Source organism: Anolis sagrei, chromosome 2 (genome assembly GCF_037176765.1).
Source record: "Anolis sagrei isolate rAnoSag1 chromosome 2, rAnoSag1.mat, whole genome shotgun sequence".
In the NCBI taxonomy this organism is placed as follows: domain Eukaryota; kingdom Metazoa; phylum Chordata; class Lepidosauria; order Squamata; family Dactyloidae; genus Anolis; species Anolis sagrei.
In genome coordinates, this window is record NC_090022.1 from 14,816,173 (window position 1) to 14,836,530 (window position 20,358).

The 20,358-nt window shown below is 44.0% G+C and overlaps 1 protein-coding gene across 3 annotated transcripts; it reads right to left on the minus strand.

The window, feature by feature from the left end:
• Positions 1 to 5,416: 5,416 nt before the first annotated feature.
• Positions 5,417 to 17,692, minus strand: LOC132765902 (zinc finger protein 345-like). Of its 3 annotated transcripts, none has more exons than XM_060760187.2 (4): positions 17,649 to 17,692; positions 13,276 to 13,684; positions 11,311 to 11,410; positions 5,417 to 8,029 (listed from the first exon to the last, which is right to left on the minus strand). In XM_060760187.2, the coding sequence occupies exons 2-4, from the start codon at positions 13,558 to 13,560 to the stop codon at positions 6,588 to 6,590; spliced, it is 1,827 nt and encodes a 608-aa protein (XP_060616170.2). In that variant the 5' UTR covers positions 13,561 to 13,684; positions 17,649 to 17,692; the 3' UTR covers positions 5,417 to 6,587. The 3 variants fall into 3 exon arrangements, with proteins under 3 accessions (XP_060616170.2, XP_060616169.2, XP_067321410.1); XM_060760186.2 differs by having other exon boundaries at positions 17,644 to 17,692; XM_067465309.1 differs by lacking the exon at positions 17,649 to 17,692 and adding an exon at positions 17,579 to 17,629.
• Positions 17,693 to 20,358: the final 2,666 nt, after the last annotated feature.

Sequence of the window (20,358 nt, forward strand, 5' to 3'; positions counted from 1 at the left end):
CCAGGGCAGAGAGTTCCACTGCTGAACAACTCTCTCTGACAGTTAGGAAGTTCTTCCTAATGTTCAAATGGAACCTCCTTTCTTGCTCCATTATCGCCTAGTCTCCAGGGCAGCAGAATACAAGCATCTCCGAACATATCTCCCCCTATGAACCATCACGGATATTAAGATCCTCTGGGGAGGCCCTGCTTTCCATCCTGCCATCGTCACAGGCTCGATTGGTGGGGTCGAGAGACAGGGCCTTCTCGGTGATTGCTCCCCGGCTATGGAACTCCCTTCCTGGTGAGATCAGGTCGGTCCCCTCATAGAATCAAAGAGTAGGAAGAGACCTCATGGGCCATCCAGTCCAACCCCCTGCCAAGAAGCAGGAATACTGCATTCAAATCACCCCTGACAGATGGCCATCCAGCCTCTGTTTAAAAGCTTCCAAAGAAGGAGCCTCCACCACACTCCAGGGCAGAGAGTTCTGCTGCTAAACAGCTCTCACAGTCAGGAAGTTCTTCCTAATGTTCAGATGGAATCTCCTTTCTTGTATTTTGAAGCCATTGCTCCATTGTGTCCTAGTCTCCAAGGAAGCAGAAAACAAGCATCTCTGAACGTATCTCCCCCTATGAACCATCATGGAGATTAAGATCCTCCGGGTAGGCCCTGCTTTCCTTCCTGCCATCGTCACAGGCACGATTGGTGGGGTCGAGAGACAGGGCCTTCTCGGTGATTGCTCCCCGGCTATGGAACTCCCCTCCTGGTGAGATCAGGTCGGTCCCCTCATAGAATCAATGAGTTGGAAGATACCTCATGGGCCATCCAGTCCAACCCCCTGCCAAGAAGCAGGAATGTTGCATTCAAATCACCCCTGACAGATGGCCATCCAGCCTCTGTTTAAAAGCTTCCAAAGAAGGATCCTACACCACACTCCGGGGCAGAGAGTTCCACTGCTAAACAGCTCCCACAGTCAGGAAGTTCTTCCTAATGTTCAAACGGAACCTCCTTTCTTGCTCCATTGTCTCCTAGTCTCCAGGGCAGCAGAAAACAAGGATCTCCGAATGTATCTCCCCCTATGAACCATCACGGAGATTAAGATCCTCTGGGGAGGCCCTGCTTTCCATCCTGCCATCGTCACAGGCGCGATTGGTGGGGTCGAGAGACAGGGCCTTCTCGGTGATTGCTCCCCGGCTATGGAACTCCCTTCCTGGTGAGATCAGGTCGGTCCCCTCATAGAATCATAGAATCAAAGAGTTGGAAGAGACCTCATGGGCCATCCAGTCCAACCCCCTGCCAAGAAGCAGGAATACTGCATTGAAATCACCCCTGACAGATGGCCATCCAGCCTCTCTTTAAAAGCTTCCAAAGAAGGAGCCTCCACCACACTCCGGGCAGAGAGTTCCACTGCTGAACGGCTCTCACAGTCAGGAAGTTCTTCCTCATGTTCAGATGGAATCTCCTCTCTTGTAGTTTGAAGCCATTGTTTTGCGTCCTAGTCTCCAGGGAAGCAGAAAACAATCTTGCTCCCTCCTCCCTGTGGCTTCCTCTCACATATTTATACATGGCTATCATATCTCCTCTCAGCTTTCTCTTCTTCAGGCTAAACATGCTCAACTCCTTAAACCGCTCTTCATAGGGCTTGTTCTCCAGACCCTTGATCATTTGTGTCACCCTCCTCTGGACACATTCCAGCTTGTCAATATCTCTCTTGAATTGTGGTGCCCAGAATTGGACACAATATTCCAGGTGTGGTCTAACCAAGGCGGAATAGAGGGGTAGCATTACTTCCTTAGATCTAGACACTATGCTCCTATTGATGCAGGCCAAAATCCCATTGGCTTTTTTTGCCGCCACATCACATTGTTGGCTCATGTTTAACTTGTTGTCCACGAGGACTCCAAGATCTTTTTCACACGTACTTCTCTCGAGCCAGGCATTGTCCCCCATTCTGTATCTTTGCATTTCATTTTTTCTGCCTAAGTAGAGTATCTTGCATTAGTCTCTGTTGAACTTGGCATTTTGTTAGTTTTGGTCAATCATCTCTTTAATCTGTGAAGATCGTTTTGAATCCTGCTCCTGTCCTCTGGAGTATTGGCTATCCCTCCCAATTTGGTGTCGTCTGCAAACCTGATGATCCTGCCTTCTAACCCTTCATCTAAGTCATTAATAAAGATGTTGAACAGGACCGGGCCCAGGAGGGAACCCTGCTGATGGCACTCCACTCGTCACTTCTTTCCAGGATGAAGAGGAAGCATTGGGGAGAATCATCCTCTGGGTTCATTCACTTAACCCAGTGTTTCTCAACCTGGGAGTCGGACCCCTGGGAGGGTCATGAGGAGGTGTTAGAGGGGTCACCAAAGACCATCAGAAAACACAGTATTTTCTGTTGGTCATGGGGGCTTCTGTGTGGGGTTGGCCCAATTCTATCATTGGTGAGTTTCAGAGTGCTCTTTGTAGGTGAACTATAAATTCCAGCAATTACTCAAATCTCAAGGTCTGTTCCCCCCAAACTCCACCACTGTTCAACATTTGAGCATATTGAATATCCATGCCAAGTTTGGTCCAGATCCACCATTGTTTGAGTCCACAGTGCTCTCTAGATGTAGGTGAACTACAACTCCCAAGCTCAAGGTCAACGCCCACCTAACCCTTCCAGTATTTTCTGTTGGTCATGGGAATTCTGTGTGCTAAGTTTGGTTCAATTCTATCGCTGATGGAGTTCAGAATGCTCTTTCATTGTAGGTGAACTATAAATCCCAGCAACTACAAATCCAAAATGACAAAATCAATATGCCCCCCAGCCCCACCGGCATTCAAATTTGGGTGAATCGGGTATTTGTGCCAAATTTGGTCCAGTGAAAGAAAATACATCCTGCATATCAGATATTTACATTATGATTCATAACAGTAGCAAAATTACAGTTGTGAAGTAGCAACAAAATAATGTTATGGTTGGGGGTCATCACAACATGAGGAACTGTATTAAGGGGTCACGGCATTAGGAAGGTTGAGAACCACTGACTTAACCAATTCCATATCCACCTAATCGTAGTTTTGTCTTGCCCTTGTCTAACTAGTTTCCTTGCCAGAAGGTCATGGGGGACGTTGTCAAAGGAAGGTCTTCCTGAAATCCAGATACGCTCCATTCATGGCATTCTCCGCATCTACCCAGCTTGTGACTCTATCAGAGTTTATTGTTCTTTTTCCGAGAGTTACAATAAAAGATTCAAAGATTAGTCATCGTTTCATTTTTTTAAAACTTTATTTAGTAGCAAAAAAAAAAAACAAAACCCCTCCAACACCTGTATACCTTAAGTTCAAAAATTCCAGCGATGAACCATAAAGTCATTTCATATCTGGAATGGAAAATTTCTGAGCCACCAAGGCAGGAAGGAAAACATTTCGCTTTTCAGATGTTTTATTCTACAGCCTCTACAACCTGCCAGGCTAGCTACAACGAACTGAAGCTGTATGCCAATACATCTCACAGGGCAGATGTTTCTTATCTTTCTTTGTTCATTGGCCAGCCTGAAACAATGGACAGACCTGGCTTTTTCTAAGGGCATCCGTAGAACAGAAGCAGCAGCTGGGATTTTCAGATTGGGCTGTCCAAATATGCACCTTGAAATATATTGCCACCTCAAGACAGTAATAAGAAGTGTTCTTTCATAGCTGGAATCACTGGATCGTTTAGTTTTCCGGGCTGTACGGCCATGTTCCAGAAGCATCCTCTCCTGACGTTTTGCCCACATCTATGGCAGCAGGCATCCTCTGTGGTTGTGAGGTCTGTTGGAAACTAGGCAAGTGAGGTTTATATATCTGAGGAATGTCCAGGGTGGGAGAAAAACTATTGTCTGTTTGAGGCAGGTGTGAATGTCACAATTGGCCACCTTGATTAGCATTTAATGGCCTGGCTGTTTTCAAGGTCTGGCTTCTTACTGCCTGGGGGAATCCTTTGTTGGGAGGTTATTAGCTGGCCCTGATTCTTTCTTGTCTGGAGTTACTCTGTTTTTGAGTGTTGTTCTTTATTTACTGTTATGATTTTAGAGTGTATTTTTAAAGTGGTAGCCAGATTTTAATTTTTATGGTTTCCTCCTTTCTGCTGAAATTGTCCACATGCTTGTTGATTAGAACTGAATAGCTTTGCAGCTTCAAAGCATATCTGCTTCCTGCCTGGGGAACACTTTCCAACAAAGAATTCCGTCAGGCAGGAGGCAGCCAGGCTTTTTAAAAATTTTTTTTTATTAACCACAAAAGAAATGCTATATACATAAAAAGAGGTGGAACAATATAGTGAAAGAAAAGTAGGAAATAAAGCCAGACTTTTTAACTGCAATAATAATAATAATAATAATAATAATAATAATAATAATAATGTTATTTATACTCCGCCACCATCTCCCTGAAGGGGACTTGGGGCAGCTAACATGAGGCCACGCCCAAAGATACAATACAACAGAAAATGCAAAAAAAGACAACAAAAATTACATCAGAATAAAATACATACAGTAGCAAAGTAAAATAAATAAAGTAAATTAACATAGCATAAAGTTGTAAGGCCATTCATTGCTAATCAAGGTGGCCAATTGCAACATTCACACTTGCCTCAAGCAGGCAAGGGTTCTTTCTTCCACCCTGGATATTCCACAGATCTTTTGGAAAAAGAAAATCAAAACATCTACTCAATGCCTTCGCAAGTCTGCTGAAATCAACGAAACTTAAAATGGAAAGTGAGATGTTATGCAGTCAAGTTTAAAATCCCACCTGAAAGAAGATTACACTCAGAAATTCAGGAGCCGAGGGAAAAACAGAAACAAGATGACAATTCTTTAGAAGTCAAAATAGCTTCAGAGACATAAATAATAACTATTTGGGGTGGAAAAACCATCCTGAAAATAATAATAACGAACAAAGCTATGCTATTTCATAAGTTAACACAGTGTTTCTCATGAGGGCGTCATGAGGGGATGTCAGAGGGGTCACCAAAGACCATCACAAAACACAGTATTTTCTGTTGGTCATGGGGGTTCTGTGTGGGAAGTTTGGCCCAATTCTATCATTGGTGGGGTTCAGGATGCTCTTTGATTGTAGGTAAACTACAAATCCCAGCAACTGCAGCTGCCAAATGTCAAGTCTGTTTTCCACAAACTACAGCAATGTACATATTTGGGCATATTGAATATTTGTGCCAAGTTTGGTCCAGATCCACCATTGTTTGAGTCCACAGTGCTCTCTGGATGTAGGTGAACTACAACTCCAAAACTCAAGGTCAGTGCCCACCAAGCTCTTCCAGTATTTTCTGTTGGTCTTGGGAGTTCTGTGTGCCAAGATTGCTTCAATTCTATCATAGGTGGAGTCCAGAATGCTCTTTGATTGTAGGTGAATTATAAATCCCAGCAACTACAACTCCCAAATGACAAAATCAATCCCCCCCAACCCCACCCATATTCAAATTTTGGCATATTGGGTATTTGTGCCAAATTTGGTCCAGTGAATGAAAATACATCCTGCATATCAGGTATTTCCATTACGATTCATAGCAGTAGCAAAATTACAGATATGAAGCAGCAATGAAAATAACTTTATGGTTGGGAGTCACCACAACATGAGAAACTGTCTTGAGGGGTCTTAGGATTAGGAAGGTTGAGAACCACATGTCTAGGCCCTTTGGGGATTCTCTGGGGACTCTGCTTCCATCTTTTTAAGATTACCATTGTGCTGTGTCCCCTTTTCCTATAGTTAACCCATTCCAAACTTGTGGGGCAGTGTCACCTGAGCCCGCTCAAGAGACACCTCTTGAGCAGGAACTGAGTGGGAACTCCTCTTTTCTAAATGTGACCTTAATGCCATGCCATGGAGACTTTAAAAATGGCCCCATCTGCTCAAAGTAACGAGTGCAAAGTGTATGCCTCGCCTGCCAGAGCAATTCTGCGTGCAGAAAGGCAAGTGTGAATGTGAACGCTGCCTCTCACATGCCTGGCACTGGTTGTGACCCTTACATGGTCTGGGGAAATGGAAATAACATAGTTGCGGACCTGGAACAAAGCTAATCAAGTGTAGATTTTGGCTCTCTTTCAAATACAAAAAGGATTGCCTAACTTCTAGAAATTGCAAAGTAAGGAACCCCATTAAGGGGTCGCGGCATACAGAATCCCCATGTCTTGAAGGGACTCACTGGCGTCAGCCTCGCAGACTCTCCCTCACCTGCACATGTGTACCGAGCACACCTGCTCTCCCTTCCCTGTTTGGAGTCTCAGAAACAGCCCTGAGGCCAGTCAATCACAGTGATGGAGGGATTTTGGTGGGAGGATTCACCATCTGTTTCCAAAAAGGAAGAGATACACAGGAGGAGAGATCTTCAGCCTTCTCTGCCAAAGGGGTTCCTAAGACCAATAGAAATATATGTTTTCTGATGGTCTTTGTTGACCCCTCTGAAATCTCCTCATGACTCCCCCCAGGTTTCTCAACTCCCAGGTTGAGAAACGCTGCTCTAATGTGAAATGAGGTATGAGTTGTTCCTCAAATTTCCCCCCTCAAAGCATTCAAATGCTTTTTTTCTCTGCATATGTTTGCAGACATACAAGATCTGAACTCAGGTCATGGCTTCAGGTGCATTCAGGACATGTCTGCACCTCTTCTTCTGCTTGGCCTGCTCGTTGCTTGAAAGCTTTCCCACACTGTGAACAGGTACAAACTTCCTCCGCGACATGGAGCTTCTGATGTCGTAGAAGAACAGAGTTTGAGGTGAACATTTTCCCACAGTGTGAGCAGGTCAAGGGACTTGGTCCTGTGTGGCTTTTCAAATGTTCGAGAAGACTGGATCGCCGATGAAAACATTCCCCACAATCGGAGCATTTAAAGGGCTTTTCTTCCGTGTGAATTAACTCATGTAATGCAAGGTCGGACCTCCACCTGAAGGTCCTGTCACAGTGGGAGCATTTATATAGCTTCCTTCCTGTGTGGCTCTTCCCATGACATTTAGGATTTGAGGAGTTTCTGAAGTTTTTCCCGCACATTAAGCACTTGTGCGCTTTTTCTCCTGCATGGGTTTTCTTGTGGATATTAAGGCTCCGTCTCTGGGGAAAACATTTCCCACAGTGGAGACATTTATGCTGCTTTTTGACTTGATGGACCTTCTGGTGTGCAGCATGTTGCAAACTGTTCTCAAACGTCTTCCCACAGTCTGCGCATTCAAAAGGTTTTGCTTTGTGAGTTTGCACATGCGCAGATAGCTCTGAACCGACATAAAAGACTTTCCCACAAGCAAAACATACAAATGTGTATTCTGCTTCATGGGTCTTCTCATGTTCAGCAAGTTCTGTTTTCTGGCTGAAACTTTTCCCACAGTAGGCGCATACTTCTGTGTGGATTCTCTCATGTGCAATTAAGCGTGAAATCCTGCTGAAAGACTCCCCACAGTCCAGACATATATATGGTTTCTTTCCTGTGTGGAGTCTCTGGTGCACTTTGAGAGAGGACTCACTTCTAAATATCTCCCCACAGACTAAACATTTACACGGGAGCTCACCTTCATGCTTTAGAAGGTCTAATCCCTGACTGCATATTTCCACGCATCCTGAAGCTGCACGGGGCTTCTCTCCCACTTGCATTTTGCCTTGTGTGTTCCTCCCAAATGTATTTCCACAGTGGGAACACCTATGTGGCATCTGACCTTTGTGGGTCCTCTCATATTCTCCACATTGAGAGCATTTATACACTTTCTCACCTACATGGGTTCTCTCGTGAATCAGAAGGTCTGAGCTGCTGCTGAAGCTCTCTCCACAGTTCCAACACTTGTATTGCTTCTCCTCCACATCAAGATCTTCATGCTTTCTAATCAGGTCAAAGCTATGAGAAGAAAGTTCCCAGTGTTCATCAAATTTGGCTTCATTCCCCTCATTCCAGATGGTGGGTTCACTTTTGTACACACCTTGCGCTGGAAGAAATGGATCCTCAATTTTCACAGATGTAACCAGTTGCTCCATTTCCTCGGTACTCTCAAGGAGGGGGTTTTGCTCCTCCTTTTCGGTCGGCTGTGCATCAGCTGCTGGGAGAGAAAAAATGGGGAAGAAGATAGGTATCACTCAGGTTGTGAGGGAACTCCACAGACTGGACAGGCTCCATTATCTGACTCTTTACATGAACTCTCTGAGGTCCCTGATATACAGTAAAACCTCCATGTCCACAGTAGTAGTAATAATAATAATAATAATAATCCACCTTACTGGGATCTGCACGCATTATTTGCCAATACATCACACAGTCCTAGACACTTGGGAAGTGTCCAACATGTGATCCAATACAACAGCCAGCAGAGTGTCTGCTGTGGACTCATCTTGTTGTGTTTCTAATAATAATAATAATAATAATAATAATAATAATAATAATAATGGTGCTCCATGCAGTCATGCTGGCCACATGACCTTGGATGTGTCTATGGACAACGCCGGCTGTTTGGCTTAGAAATGGAGATGAGCACCAACCCCCAGAGTCGGACACGACTGGACTTAATGTCAGGGGAAAACCTTTACCTTTACCTAATAATAATAACTTTACTTTTGTATCCCATATCCATCTCCCTGAAGGGACTCAGGGTGGCTTACATATGGCACAATGTGCCAAGACAAAGCATAAAATAAACACACAGTACAATGCAATAAAGTAAAAAAAACCTATCTATATAAATAAAAATGCAATGTTCGTTTGTGGGATTAACATAACTCAAAAACCACTGAACTAATTGACACCAAATTTAGACAATACACCTATCAGGCCAACAAGTAACCATCACTCATAAAACACTGGAAAACAATTGGAAAAGACATAAAAAGCTAAAAAAATAATAATAAATGCATTCACATATATACACACACAAAACATATATACACAGACTGGGCCACAGCAACTCGTTCTTGAGGACCACTGGTGGTCCCATCAATTGTGGTGTCCAAAAGTGTGTGAAGGTGATGGTTAATGCCTCCTTACAGAAAGGAAAATTTCCAGCGAGCTTAAAACAAGCTATTATAAAACCGCTGTTGAAGAAACCATCACTGGATCCCACTCAATTCGACAACTATCGGCCAGTTTCCAATCTCCCCTACTTGGGCAAAGTCATGGAACGTGTGGTGGCAACACAACTCCAGGGGTTTCTGGTAGACACTGATTATCTAGACCCGGCACAGTCTGGCTTTAGGCCGGGACATGGAACTGAGACAGCCTTGGTCGCCTTGGTAGATGATCTGCGCAGGGAACTGGACAGGGGGAGTGTGTCCCTGTTAGTTCTGCTGGACCTCTCAGCGGCCTTCGATACCGTCGATCACGGTATCCTTCTGGGGCGCCTCATGGACATGGGGCTCGGGGGCACTGCATTGCAGTGGCTCCGATCCTTCCTTGAGGGACGGTCCCAGAAGGTGTTATTGGGTGACACCTGTTCGGCCCCACAACCGTTGTTGTGTGGAGTCCCACAGGGTTCAATCTTGTCCCCGATGTTATTTAACATCTACATGAAACCGCTGGGAGAGATCATTCGGAGTTTCGGAATGAGATGTTATCTCTACGCAGATGATGTCCAAATCTGTCACTCCTTTCCACCTGTCACCAAGGAGGCTGTCCAGACCTTGAACCGGTGTTTGGCTGCTGTGTCGGACTGGATGAGAGCTAACAAATTGAAACTAAATCCAGACAAGACAGAGGTCCTACTGGTCAGTCGTAAGGCCGAACAGGGCATAGGGTTACAGCCTGTGTTGAATGGGGTTACACTCCCCCTGAAGACGCAGGTTCGCAGCTTGGGAGTGATCCTGGACTCATTGCTGAGCCTGGAAGCCCAGGTCTCAGCGGTGGCCGGGAGAGCTTTTGCACAATTAAAACTTGTGCGCCAGCTGCACCCGTACCTTGGGAAGTCGGATCTGGCCACGGTGGTCCACGCTCTTGTTACATCCCGATTAGATTACTGCAACGCACTCTACGTGGGGTTGCCTTTGAAGACTGCTCGGAAACTCCAACTAGTCCAGCAAGAGGCAGCCAGATTGCTCACCGGGGCGTCATACAGGGAGCACACCACCCCCCTGTTGTGCCAGCTCCACTGGCTGCCAATCCAGTTCCGAGCACAATTCAAGGTGCTGGTTTTGACCTATAAAACCCTATACGGTTCCGGCCCAGTGTATCTGTCCGAACGGATCTCCCTCTACGTCCCACCCCGGAGCCTAAGATCATCTGGGGAGGTCCTGCTCTCGACCCCGCCTCTATCACAGGTGAGATTGGCGGGGACGGGGAGCAGGGCCTTCTCGGTGGTGGCCCCCCGCCTATGGAATTCTCTCCCCGGGGAAATCAGATCTGCAACTACGCTCCTTTCCTTCAGGAAAAAACTAAAAACATGGATCTGGGACCAGGCATTTGGACAAGCGGGTAAATAATAGAAGAACTCCATTGATGGCTAGGAAATGACTAACGGACTGGTTATGTGGAACTCTGGAAACGAAACGCTGATTATAAGAATGACTTTTATATGATGTTTTATATGATGTTTATACAATGTCTTAGGTACCAGTGCTGATGTTTTATTGTGATAATCGTTTTAATTATATTTTGTATATTGTTCTTTTATATTTTTGTATACTATGTATTATTATGTATAGGCATCGAATTCTGCCTTTTTTGTAAGCCGCCCTGAGTCCCCCTCCGGGGGTTGAGAAGGGCGGGGTAAAAGCACCAGTAATAAAATAAATAATAAATAAAATGTGAACCCTGCTTATGGCACTCTACTCATCACTTCTTTCCAGGATGAAGAGGAAGCATTGGGGAGCACCCACTGGGTTCGTTCATTTATTAAAGATCCACTTAACCGTAGTTTTGTCTAGCCCACACTTGACTAGTTTGTTTGCCAGAATATCATGGGGAACCTTGTTGAAGGAAGGCCATCCTGAAATCCAGATATAAGATTTTCAATGAGACCTAGCCTGTAGGACTCCTCTCAGTATCTCCTGAATCTCCCATGCTAAAGTGTGCCCCACAAATAGCCAGAAACTTTGTAAGACAGTAAAGGATTAGCATCAGAATTCTTTTCCACACAGAACATATAGGCTCTTCCATTAGATGTTTTGCTATGCAGGAGCCCATCATCTTCAAAAAGCTGAGTGACAAAAATGGTGCCTCAGAGGGTCAGGGAGAAAATAGAAGAAAAGACTGGACAAGTATGATGTTGGAGATTACTGAAAAACAGGTCAGAAGAGGAGTAAATGCCAAGCAAAAGAGAAAAAGCACCAGAGAAGAACTCATGCAAAGCTGACCCTTCTATTGGTATTAAATGTAGTAGGTTCCGGAAACACTTACCCAACACATTTTCATTCCCAGTATCTTCATCCTCAGTTTTCACTGGATCCTCCTTCATCTTGGAGGGATTTATAGACTCCTCTTTGGACATCCCTGTGATCTGGAGGAAAAGATGGAAATCAAATCAAAAGTCAGGAGAAAGCAGAGCACATTTTAGGAGGGTGAACGACTAAGGGTATAATTACAAATGGATCCTTGTCAAAAGACAATTTTAGAGCATCTTTGAAGGACTGTAAACATGACCTAGGGAGCTGTCTTTTATTAGGTCACGTCATTTGTCCCTCTATTATTTTACTCTATTATTATTTTTATTACATGTATTATTTTAATTCTATAATTATTATTACATTTATTATTATTTAATATTAATATTATTAATAATAAAACAATAAACATTGACAAAATCACTATCTGTCAACTGCAAAAGACCACCTTACTTGGATTTGCGTGCATCATTTTAAAATACATCACACAGTCCTAGATGCTTGGGAAGTGTTCGACTTTTGATTTTGTGATACGAAATACAGCATATAGATCTTGTTTGCTGTGACATACTGTGTTTTTTTGTTAGTAAAATAATAATAATAACAACAAAACTTTATTTATATTCCGCTCTATCTCCCCAGAAAGACTCAGGGCAGATTCCAAACATAAAAGGCAAATATTCAATGCTCGAATACAACAATACAACCATATTAACAAAATTTAAACAACTTTATTATTTTTATACTTTATTATTGTTATTATTACATGTATTATTTTACTCTATTTATTATTATTATTATTATTATTATTCCATTATTATCCCATCTCATCCTACCAAACCCCTTTAAACTGGATATGCTAACGACTGAATCCATCTCCTTCTGGGTGAATAGTGATAGCCGCACAACTGTAGAAAAGCTCTTACTTCTGGAGGGACGTCCAAGTGACACAACTAGCAGACATTTGCAGTACACTGTGGAGTTATTGTTCCCCAGCTATTACTGATGACCGCATATACAGTCCGCCACCACACGAAGTGGGAAAGAGGGGAGTGGCCTCCCTGTTCTGCAGTCAACGGGGACAAGGGTACTCAGATGAAGCCCCTTGCAAGGCCTCTAACACAGGCCTGGGCTGGCTTCTATAGTCTTTTTCCCTCCAGATGTTTTGGATCACCTCCCACAATTCCTAACAACCAGTAAGCTGTTAGGAATTGTGGGAGTTGGAGTCTGAAACGCCCGGAGGGCTGAGGTTGGCCCATTCCTGATATAGAGGAACAGCCTTATCTTAAACTAGCTGTGGCCCAGTCTGTGTATATGTATTTTGTGTGTATATATGTGTATGTGTGTTTGTGTATATATATGTAGTTTTGCGCATGCATTGTAAAGGGGTTTTTTTTTGTTTTCTGGTTTTTTAAGTCTTTTCCACTGTGTTTTTCATTGTTTTTACGAGTGCTGGTCACTTGTTGGCCTGACAGGTATATTGTGTCCAAATTTGGTGTCAATTCATCCAGTCTTTTTTGAGTTATGTTAATCCCACAAATGAACATTACATTTTTATTTATATAGATTACAGTCTTATGTAAATACTCAAAAATATTGAACCTACTCATGATTACCAGTAGCAGCTGCATTTCCTACCCTCAGCTTATACTTGAGTTAATACGTTTTCCCATTTGGGGGGGGGGGGTAAAATTAGGTGCCTCAGCTTATATTCAGGTTGGCTTATACTCAAGTATATACGGTAATTCAGAAATGTCTGTCAGAGCTCTTGAAGCTCCGTCCAGAGGTTTCGGGGCCCATCAACATCTTGGTAGTTCTATGCCCAAAAATGCTGCCGTTGTATCTCCAACTCAATGGCATCTTGATTTGACATTCCCTCTTTCCCAGATTGAGTGGCATCCCCTGTAAATTCCCCCAATGAGTGCTGGTTGAATTAGGAAACATACCATCCTGTGATATCGTTATTGGCCTTGGTTATTACCTGTTGAGGAACCTGAAGGTCAGGTTGTTGCTGGGTTTCCCCTCCCAAACAAGGAGATTGTATTGTCTTCAGAAATACTTCCAACTGAGCATCCCAAGTCCTTATTGGCTCTTCTTCTGGCTCCTGTTTTACCCTTATTTCTGCTTCTTCTCCACTGCTTCCCATTTTTGAGAAAGCGGTTCCATCTTTGACCTCTTCTGCTTCAGGTCCTATTGAATCCTGCACCTCCATTTTAAATTCTGGTTCCAGCAATCCGTTGCCCCCCGTTTCTTGTATTTCAGCCATTGTTTTCCAACAAATCTTCTTTGTTATGCGTTTCCCTCTTTGCTTTTCAGTACCAGTTCCTGAAGCTATAGCCTTATAGCCAGTGAGAGCCAGTCTTTCTGCATAAGGATAACATTGCCTTCCGCTGCAAAGAGAAAAAGACAAGCTGTTAAATTGAAATATAAAATGTCTGAAAATTTCTTTATTAAGAGTGGGCCAGTGAGAATTTCGGGAGGGGAAACCCAGCAACAACCTGACCTTCAGATTCATATCGAGTAATAACTGAGGCCAATAACTGTTGCAGTCTCCAAATAATGTCTGATCCAACCAGAAATTATGTCACATAGAAAATAGACAACAAAATAGCTTTGTTGTCATTGTACTACACTGTTCTATTTCACAATGAAATTAAAAGCTTTTCCCAGAACATATCATAAAAACAGCATAGCCACAGCCCTAGGATAACAGCTATCTCTCAGTATATTTGTCCTTGTTTTTGTCACCCTGTACCATTCGCCAGATGGAAATAATTCAAAAAAAGAATATGCCCAGTGAGATGGAGCTTTCTTAAGGTTGCAAGACTTAGAAAGTTCTTCCAAAGAGGAGAAAGAAACCAACAAGCATCTGTGCAGTAGTGAAATCACCTTTGATTTCATTTAGAATCCATTTCTAGCCACTTGTTTCAGTAGAATTTGGTAAAATAGGTGATGGAGGCAAAATTTTCAAGTATATTTTTGATCTATTTGGTGGTTTTTTAAAAAAAAACTTTTAAAAAATGAGTTCAGGGCCATATGGCTGATCATAGAATCTTATCGTGGGCCATCCAGTCCAACCCCTTTCTGCCAAGGAGCAGGAAAATTGCATTCAAAACACCCCTCTGACAGATGGTCATCCAGCCTCTGTTTAAAAGCCTCCAAAGAAGGAGCCTCCACCGTACTCCGGGACAGAGAGTTCCATTGCTGAACAGCTCCTTCCTTTGACATCCCCTCACATATTTATACATGGTCCTCATCATATGTCCTCTCATTATACTCTTCTGCAGGCTAAATGTGCCCAACTCTGGAAGCCGCTCCTCATAGGGCTTGTTCTCCAGACCCCTGATCCTTTGAGTCACTCTCCTCTGGACATATTCCAGTTTGTCAACATCTCCCTTCAATTGTGCTGCCCAGAATTGGACATAGTGTGAGGGGGGAAATGAAACGGTCTGAGGCTGTTAGGAGTTGTGGGAGTTGAAGTCCAAAATATCTGGAGGGCCCAAGTTTGCCCCTGCCTGGTATATAGACATTGTAATTACGGTACACCACAGGCTGTCTCAGGACCATTCCACACAGTCATATTATTTATTTATTTACCATATTTGTATATTGCCTTTCTCAGCCCAAAGGCGTCTCAAGGCAGCTAACAGTTGGCAACAAATCAATGCCTGGAGTGTGGCGGAGGCCCCTTCTTTGGAAGCATTTAAACAGAGGCTGGATGGTCATCTGTCAATGGTGTTTTGGATGCAAATTCCTGCTTCTAGGCAGGAGGTTGGACTGGATGGCCCATGAGGTCTCTTCCAACTCTATAATTCAATGAACCTATGATTTATCAATAAAATGAAAACTATACAGTACCAATAAAAACATATATCAACAGAGTCTCCTTATTAAAATCATTGTCCAGTCCCATCATCTAATAGTTCCATTGTTCTACAATGCCTGTTACACTGTACTTGTGAAAGCTTGATCAAAAAGCCAGGTTTTAACTTTTTTGCGAAATGTTAGAAGGGAGGGGCTGCTCTGATATCCCTAGGAAGGATGTTCCATAGCTGAAGGGCCACCACTAAGAAGGCCCTGTCTCTTGTCCCCGCCAAGCGCGCCTGAGAGGGAGGCAGGAGCAAGAGCAGGGCCTCCCCAGCCGATCTTAAAGTCCTAGATGGTTCATAAGGAGAGATACGTTCGGACAGGTAAGTTGGGCTGGAACCATTTAAGGCTTTATAGGCTAAAGCCAGCACTTTGAATTATGCCCAATAGCAAACTGGTACCCAGTGGAGCTGGCGCAACAGAGTTGTGTGCTCCCTGAACGCCACTCCTGTTAGCAACCTGCCTGCCGTTCATTGGACCAATTGAAGCTTCTGGACAGTCTTCAAAGGAAACCCAATGTAGAGAGTTTTGCAGTAGTCTATACGGGATGTAACCGGAGTGTGGACTACCGTGGCCAAGTCAGACTTCCCAAGATACGGGCGCAGCTGGTGCACAAGTTTTAATTGTGCAAATGCTCCCCTGGTCACCACCGAAACCTGGGGTGTCAGGCTCAGTGATGAGTCCAGGATCACACCCAAGCTGCGAACCTGTGTCTTCAGGGGGGTGTAACCCCATCCAACAAAGGCTGTAACCCTATGCCCTGTTCAGCATTTCAATGCTAAATAGGGCATCAAAATGCGGTCTTGTCTGGATTCAGTTTCAATCTGTTCGCCCTCATCTAGACCGTCACAGCGGCCAAGCACTGGTTCAGGACCTGGACAGCCTCCTTAGTAGCAGGTGGGAAGGAGTGACAGAGTTGGACATCATCTGCGTACAGGTGATATCGAACTCTGAAACTCTGGATGATTTCGCTTCATGTCTATGTTAAACAACATGGGAGACAGTATTGAATCCTGAGGAACCCCACAAGACAATGGTTGTGGGGTTGAGCAGGTGTCTCTCAGTAATACCTTCTCTAGGAAGGACCGGAGCCACTGCAAAACAGTACCTCCTGCGAGGCGTCCCAGAAGGATACTGTGGTCAATGGTATCGAAAGCCACTGAGAGGTCCAGCAGAACCAGCAGGTACACACTCTCCCTGCCTAGCAGCCGGAGTAGATCATCCATTAAAGCAGTGTTTCTCAACCTGTGGGTCCTCAGGTGTTTTGGCCTACAACTCCCAGAAATCCCTGCCAGTTTACCTGCAGTTAGGATTTCTGGGAGTTGAAGGCCCAAACATCTGGGGACTCACAGGTTGAGAACCATTGCATTAAGGAGACCAAGGCTGTCTCATAAAACCCAGAAGATCAAGGCAGATAATCCACAATACTGTATCTGCTCTGAACTGGATTATCTGAGTCATAGAATCAAAGAGTTGGAAGAGACCTCATGGGCCATCCGGTCCAACCCCCTGCCAAGAAGCAGGAATATTGCATTCAAATCACCCCTGACAGATGGCCACCCAGCCTCTGTTTAAAAGCTTCCAAAGAAGGAGCCTCCACCACACTCCGGGGCAGAGAGTTCCACTGCTGAACGGCTCTCACAGTCAGGAAGTTCTTCCTCATGTTCAGAGGGAATCTCCTCTCTTGTAGTTTGAAGCCATTGTTTCGTGTCCTAGTCTCCAAGGAAGCAGTAAACAAGCTTGTTACCTCCTCCCTCACATATTTATACATGGCTATCATATCTCCTCTCAGCCTTCTCTTTTTCAGGCTAAACATGCCCAGCTCCTTAAGCCGCTCCTCATAGGGCTTGTACTCCAGACCCTTGATCATTTTAGTCGCCCTCCTCTGGACACATTCCAGCTTGTCAACATCTCTCTTGAATTGTGGTGCCCAGAATTGGACACTATTCCAGGTGTGATCTAACTAAGGCAGAATAGAGGGGTAGCATGGCTTCCCTGGATCTAAACACTAGACTCCAAAATCCCATTGGCTTTTTTTGCCGCCGCATTCCTGTGAGGCATCCCTGAAGGATACCATGGTCAATGATACCGAAAGCTACTGAGAGGTCCAGCAGAACCAACAGGGACACACTCCCCCCTCTAGTTCCAGGCGTAGATCATCCACTAAGGCGACCAAGGCTGTCTCCTAAAACCCAGAAGATCAAGACAGATAATCCACAATACTGTATCTGCTTTGAACTGGATTATCTGAGTCCACACTGCCATATAATCCAGTTCAATGTGGATTGTATACAGCTGTGTGGAAGGGGCCTTAGAGTGCATCTCCATCCACCAGGCCTGGGCCAAGTTGGACCTTCCAGGTGTTTTGGACTTCATCTCCATTCATTCCAAGCTCTTCTTCTTCCTGTTGGTCTTACTTAGTCAGCTGGATGAATCAGGCTAACATTCCCCTTTTACTCTCTCTCTCCAGGCGCTCTTTTACCTGACCTGCTCCTCCCTCTCCCACGTGGACACCGTGACGTCAAACAAGCCGGAAGGAACGTTCAGCTGAGCAACTTCCCTTTTCTGGGAAATTTCGCCGCTCTAGGATGCTCCCTCTGTGGCTTTAACCCCTTCGCTGCTCCACAAGGGGGAGGGGAAAAGGCTTCCGGCTTTGACTGCCTCCAAAGACAGCCTGCTCTCCTCTTTCCAGCTGCTAATCGCTCCTCACTCAGCACTTTATGTAATCCACAACCAAGACTGATGTGCTCATATATCTATAGCCATGTGTAAGTCTAGAAACTGGGTTGCTTTTTCGGGCTGTATGGCCGTTTTCCAGTAGCATTCTCTTCTGACGTTTCACCTCCATCTGTGGCTGGCATCTTCAGAGGTCTGTTAAAAGTGAAGCAAGTGGAATGTGTGTGTGTGTGTCTATATATATAAAATAATGTCCAGGGTGGGAGAAAGAACCCATGCCTTTTTGAAGCGCGTGTGGACATTGCAATGAGCAATGAGTAGCCATGGAGTTTGCAAAGTCAATCAGTGAGGGCATCTACGTAGAGATCGTCTCGTCTCTGCGGGAGTCTATCTTATACCATGCAGTTATGGACATGTCTACATAGGGAGCACCAAACAGCAGTGTTGCCCAGATACAAATAATAATAATAATTATTATTAATTATTTGCCGATACATCACACAGTCCTAGACACTTGGGGAGTGTCCGACGTGTGATCCAATACAACAGCCAGCAGAGTGATCTTGTCTGCTGTGGACTCATCTTGTTGTGTTCCTAATAAGAATAATAAATATAATAATAATAATAATAATAAACAGAAACTGAAATCCAGTCTCTAACACTGTCCGAATCTTTAGCACTGTGTCACCAGACATTTGCTGTGACATACTGTGTTTTTGGGTCAGTATACTAATAATATTATTATTATCATTATTAGTATTATTTGCCAATACATCACACAGTCCTAGACACTTGGGAAGTGTCCGACATGTGATCCAATACAACAGCCAGCAGAGTGATCTTGTCTGCTGTGGACTCATCTTGCTGTGTTCCTAATAATAATAATAATAATAATAATAATAATAATCCAAAACTGAAATCCAGTCTCTAACACTGTCCGAATCTTTAGCACTGTCACTAGACATTTGCTGTGACATACTGTGTTTTTGGGTCAGTATACTAATATTATCATTATTATTATTATTATTATTATTATTTGCCAATACATCACACAGTCCTAGACACTTGGGAAGTGTCCGACGTGTGATCCAATACAGCAGAGTGATCTTGTTTGCTGTGGACTCATCTTGTTGTGTTTCAAATAATAATAATAATAATCATCATCATCATCATCTTTATTTATACCCCGCCACCATCTTTCAATGAATGAATAATAAGCCCTGATCCTGACCAAATCCTGCATAAAATGTCCTCTGAAGCACTTTATTCTGCCTTTTAGTGCAATTAAACCTTACTTTTGTCCCTCTGATCCTTGTTTAGATACACTACTTGGCCTGTTTCAAAACACTGGGTAATTCTTTTAATTCTTGCAACTCGCCATGCCCAATTACTGTTATTTTATATTGTTTGGTGTGTTCATCTATATTGTTTTTGTATTTTATTTCATTTTAATTATGCTCTACTATATGTATCTCATGGTGTTTATCTGTTCTGATGTACTGTTGGGCTTGGCCATGTAAGCCACCCAGAGTCCCCTTGGGAAAATGGTGACGGAGTATAAATAGAGTATTATAATTATTATTATTATCATCTCCCCGAAGGGTGGCTAACATGAAGCCAAGCCCAGAATTACAGTACAGCAAAATAGAATAAAATACAAACAGCAACTAATAGTATCAAAATAAGATACATAAAATAACAGAATATGGGTGGGCCAAATGCACAAAAGATGGATAAAACCCTGTTGAGATAAGTAAATGGAGAAGTATGTGTCTCAGAAGGGGCGAACAATGGGATTGGGCATTGTGCTGTCGCACGCTGGGCCTATGACAATGTCTGTTTACAGGACGTGCTTTCTGTATGCCCAACGGGACGCCGGGGTGCCTCAGCTAAGGGTCCCATAGGTTTCCCAACACAAAGTTCTGTAGAGGCTCAAAATAAGTCCAACAAAGTCTTTATTAAGGCATAAATCTTCGAACAAATGAATTAAATGCTATATAACCTTGAAAAACTGGTAGCTTTCTCTATCTGCTGACAAGGGACAGGCAACTGCTTGATAAACTGTTCCTATCTTCTTTAGGGAAACCTTCCAACCCCTCCTTGGCCAATCTTTCTTAACACTTCTGGCGTGAGGCTCCAACTCCCGGCTCCAAGCTGCGTTATGGATAGCCCGAGTGGTCCCTTACCAGGCAATGGTTGCTGTAGATCTGCCAAGCTAGCATCCTTTTAGTTTCTCCACCAGGGCTGTAGGAACTATTTCCCTTGCCCAGCAAAGGCTGGCTGTATTCCTCCAGCAAAGCTGTGGAACTGTAACTTTACTCCCCAGCAAAGCTGTAGAGGTTTTCCCTTTTCCCCCAGCAAAATCTGGCTTTAGATCTATTTCTTTAACCCCAGCAGAGCTGTAAGAATCAAAGCTTTTTACAGATGGGACAGAGAAAAGCCCACACGTCCTACTGTAAGGCTCCAAACTGTGAGACTGAACTAAAAGTCCCCTTTTCCCTCCAAAACCTGGTGAAAGGGG

What these genes read in the sequence shown, in the direction of transcription:
- LOC132765902 (XM_060760187.2), bottom strand. Translation starts at nt 13,560, where the DNA reads ATGGCTGAAATACAAGAAACGGGGGGCAACGGATTGCTGGAACCAGAA. An exon ending in ACCTTCAGGTTCCTCAACAG is followed by an intron (nt 11,411 to 13,275) that starts GTAATAACCAAG and finishes CTTTTCCTCCAG; the next exon opens with ATCACAGGGATGTCCAAAGA. An exon ending in TGGGAATGAAAATGTGTTGG is followed by an intron (nt 8,030 to 11,310) that starts GTAAGTGTTTCC and finishes TTTCTCTCCCAG; the next exon opens with CAGCTGATGCACAGCCGACC.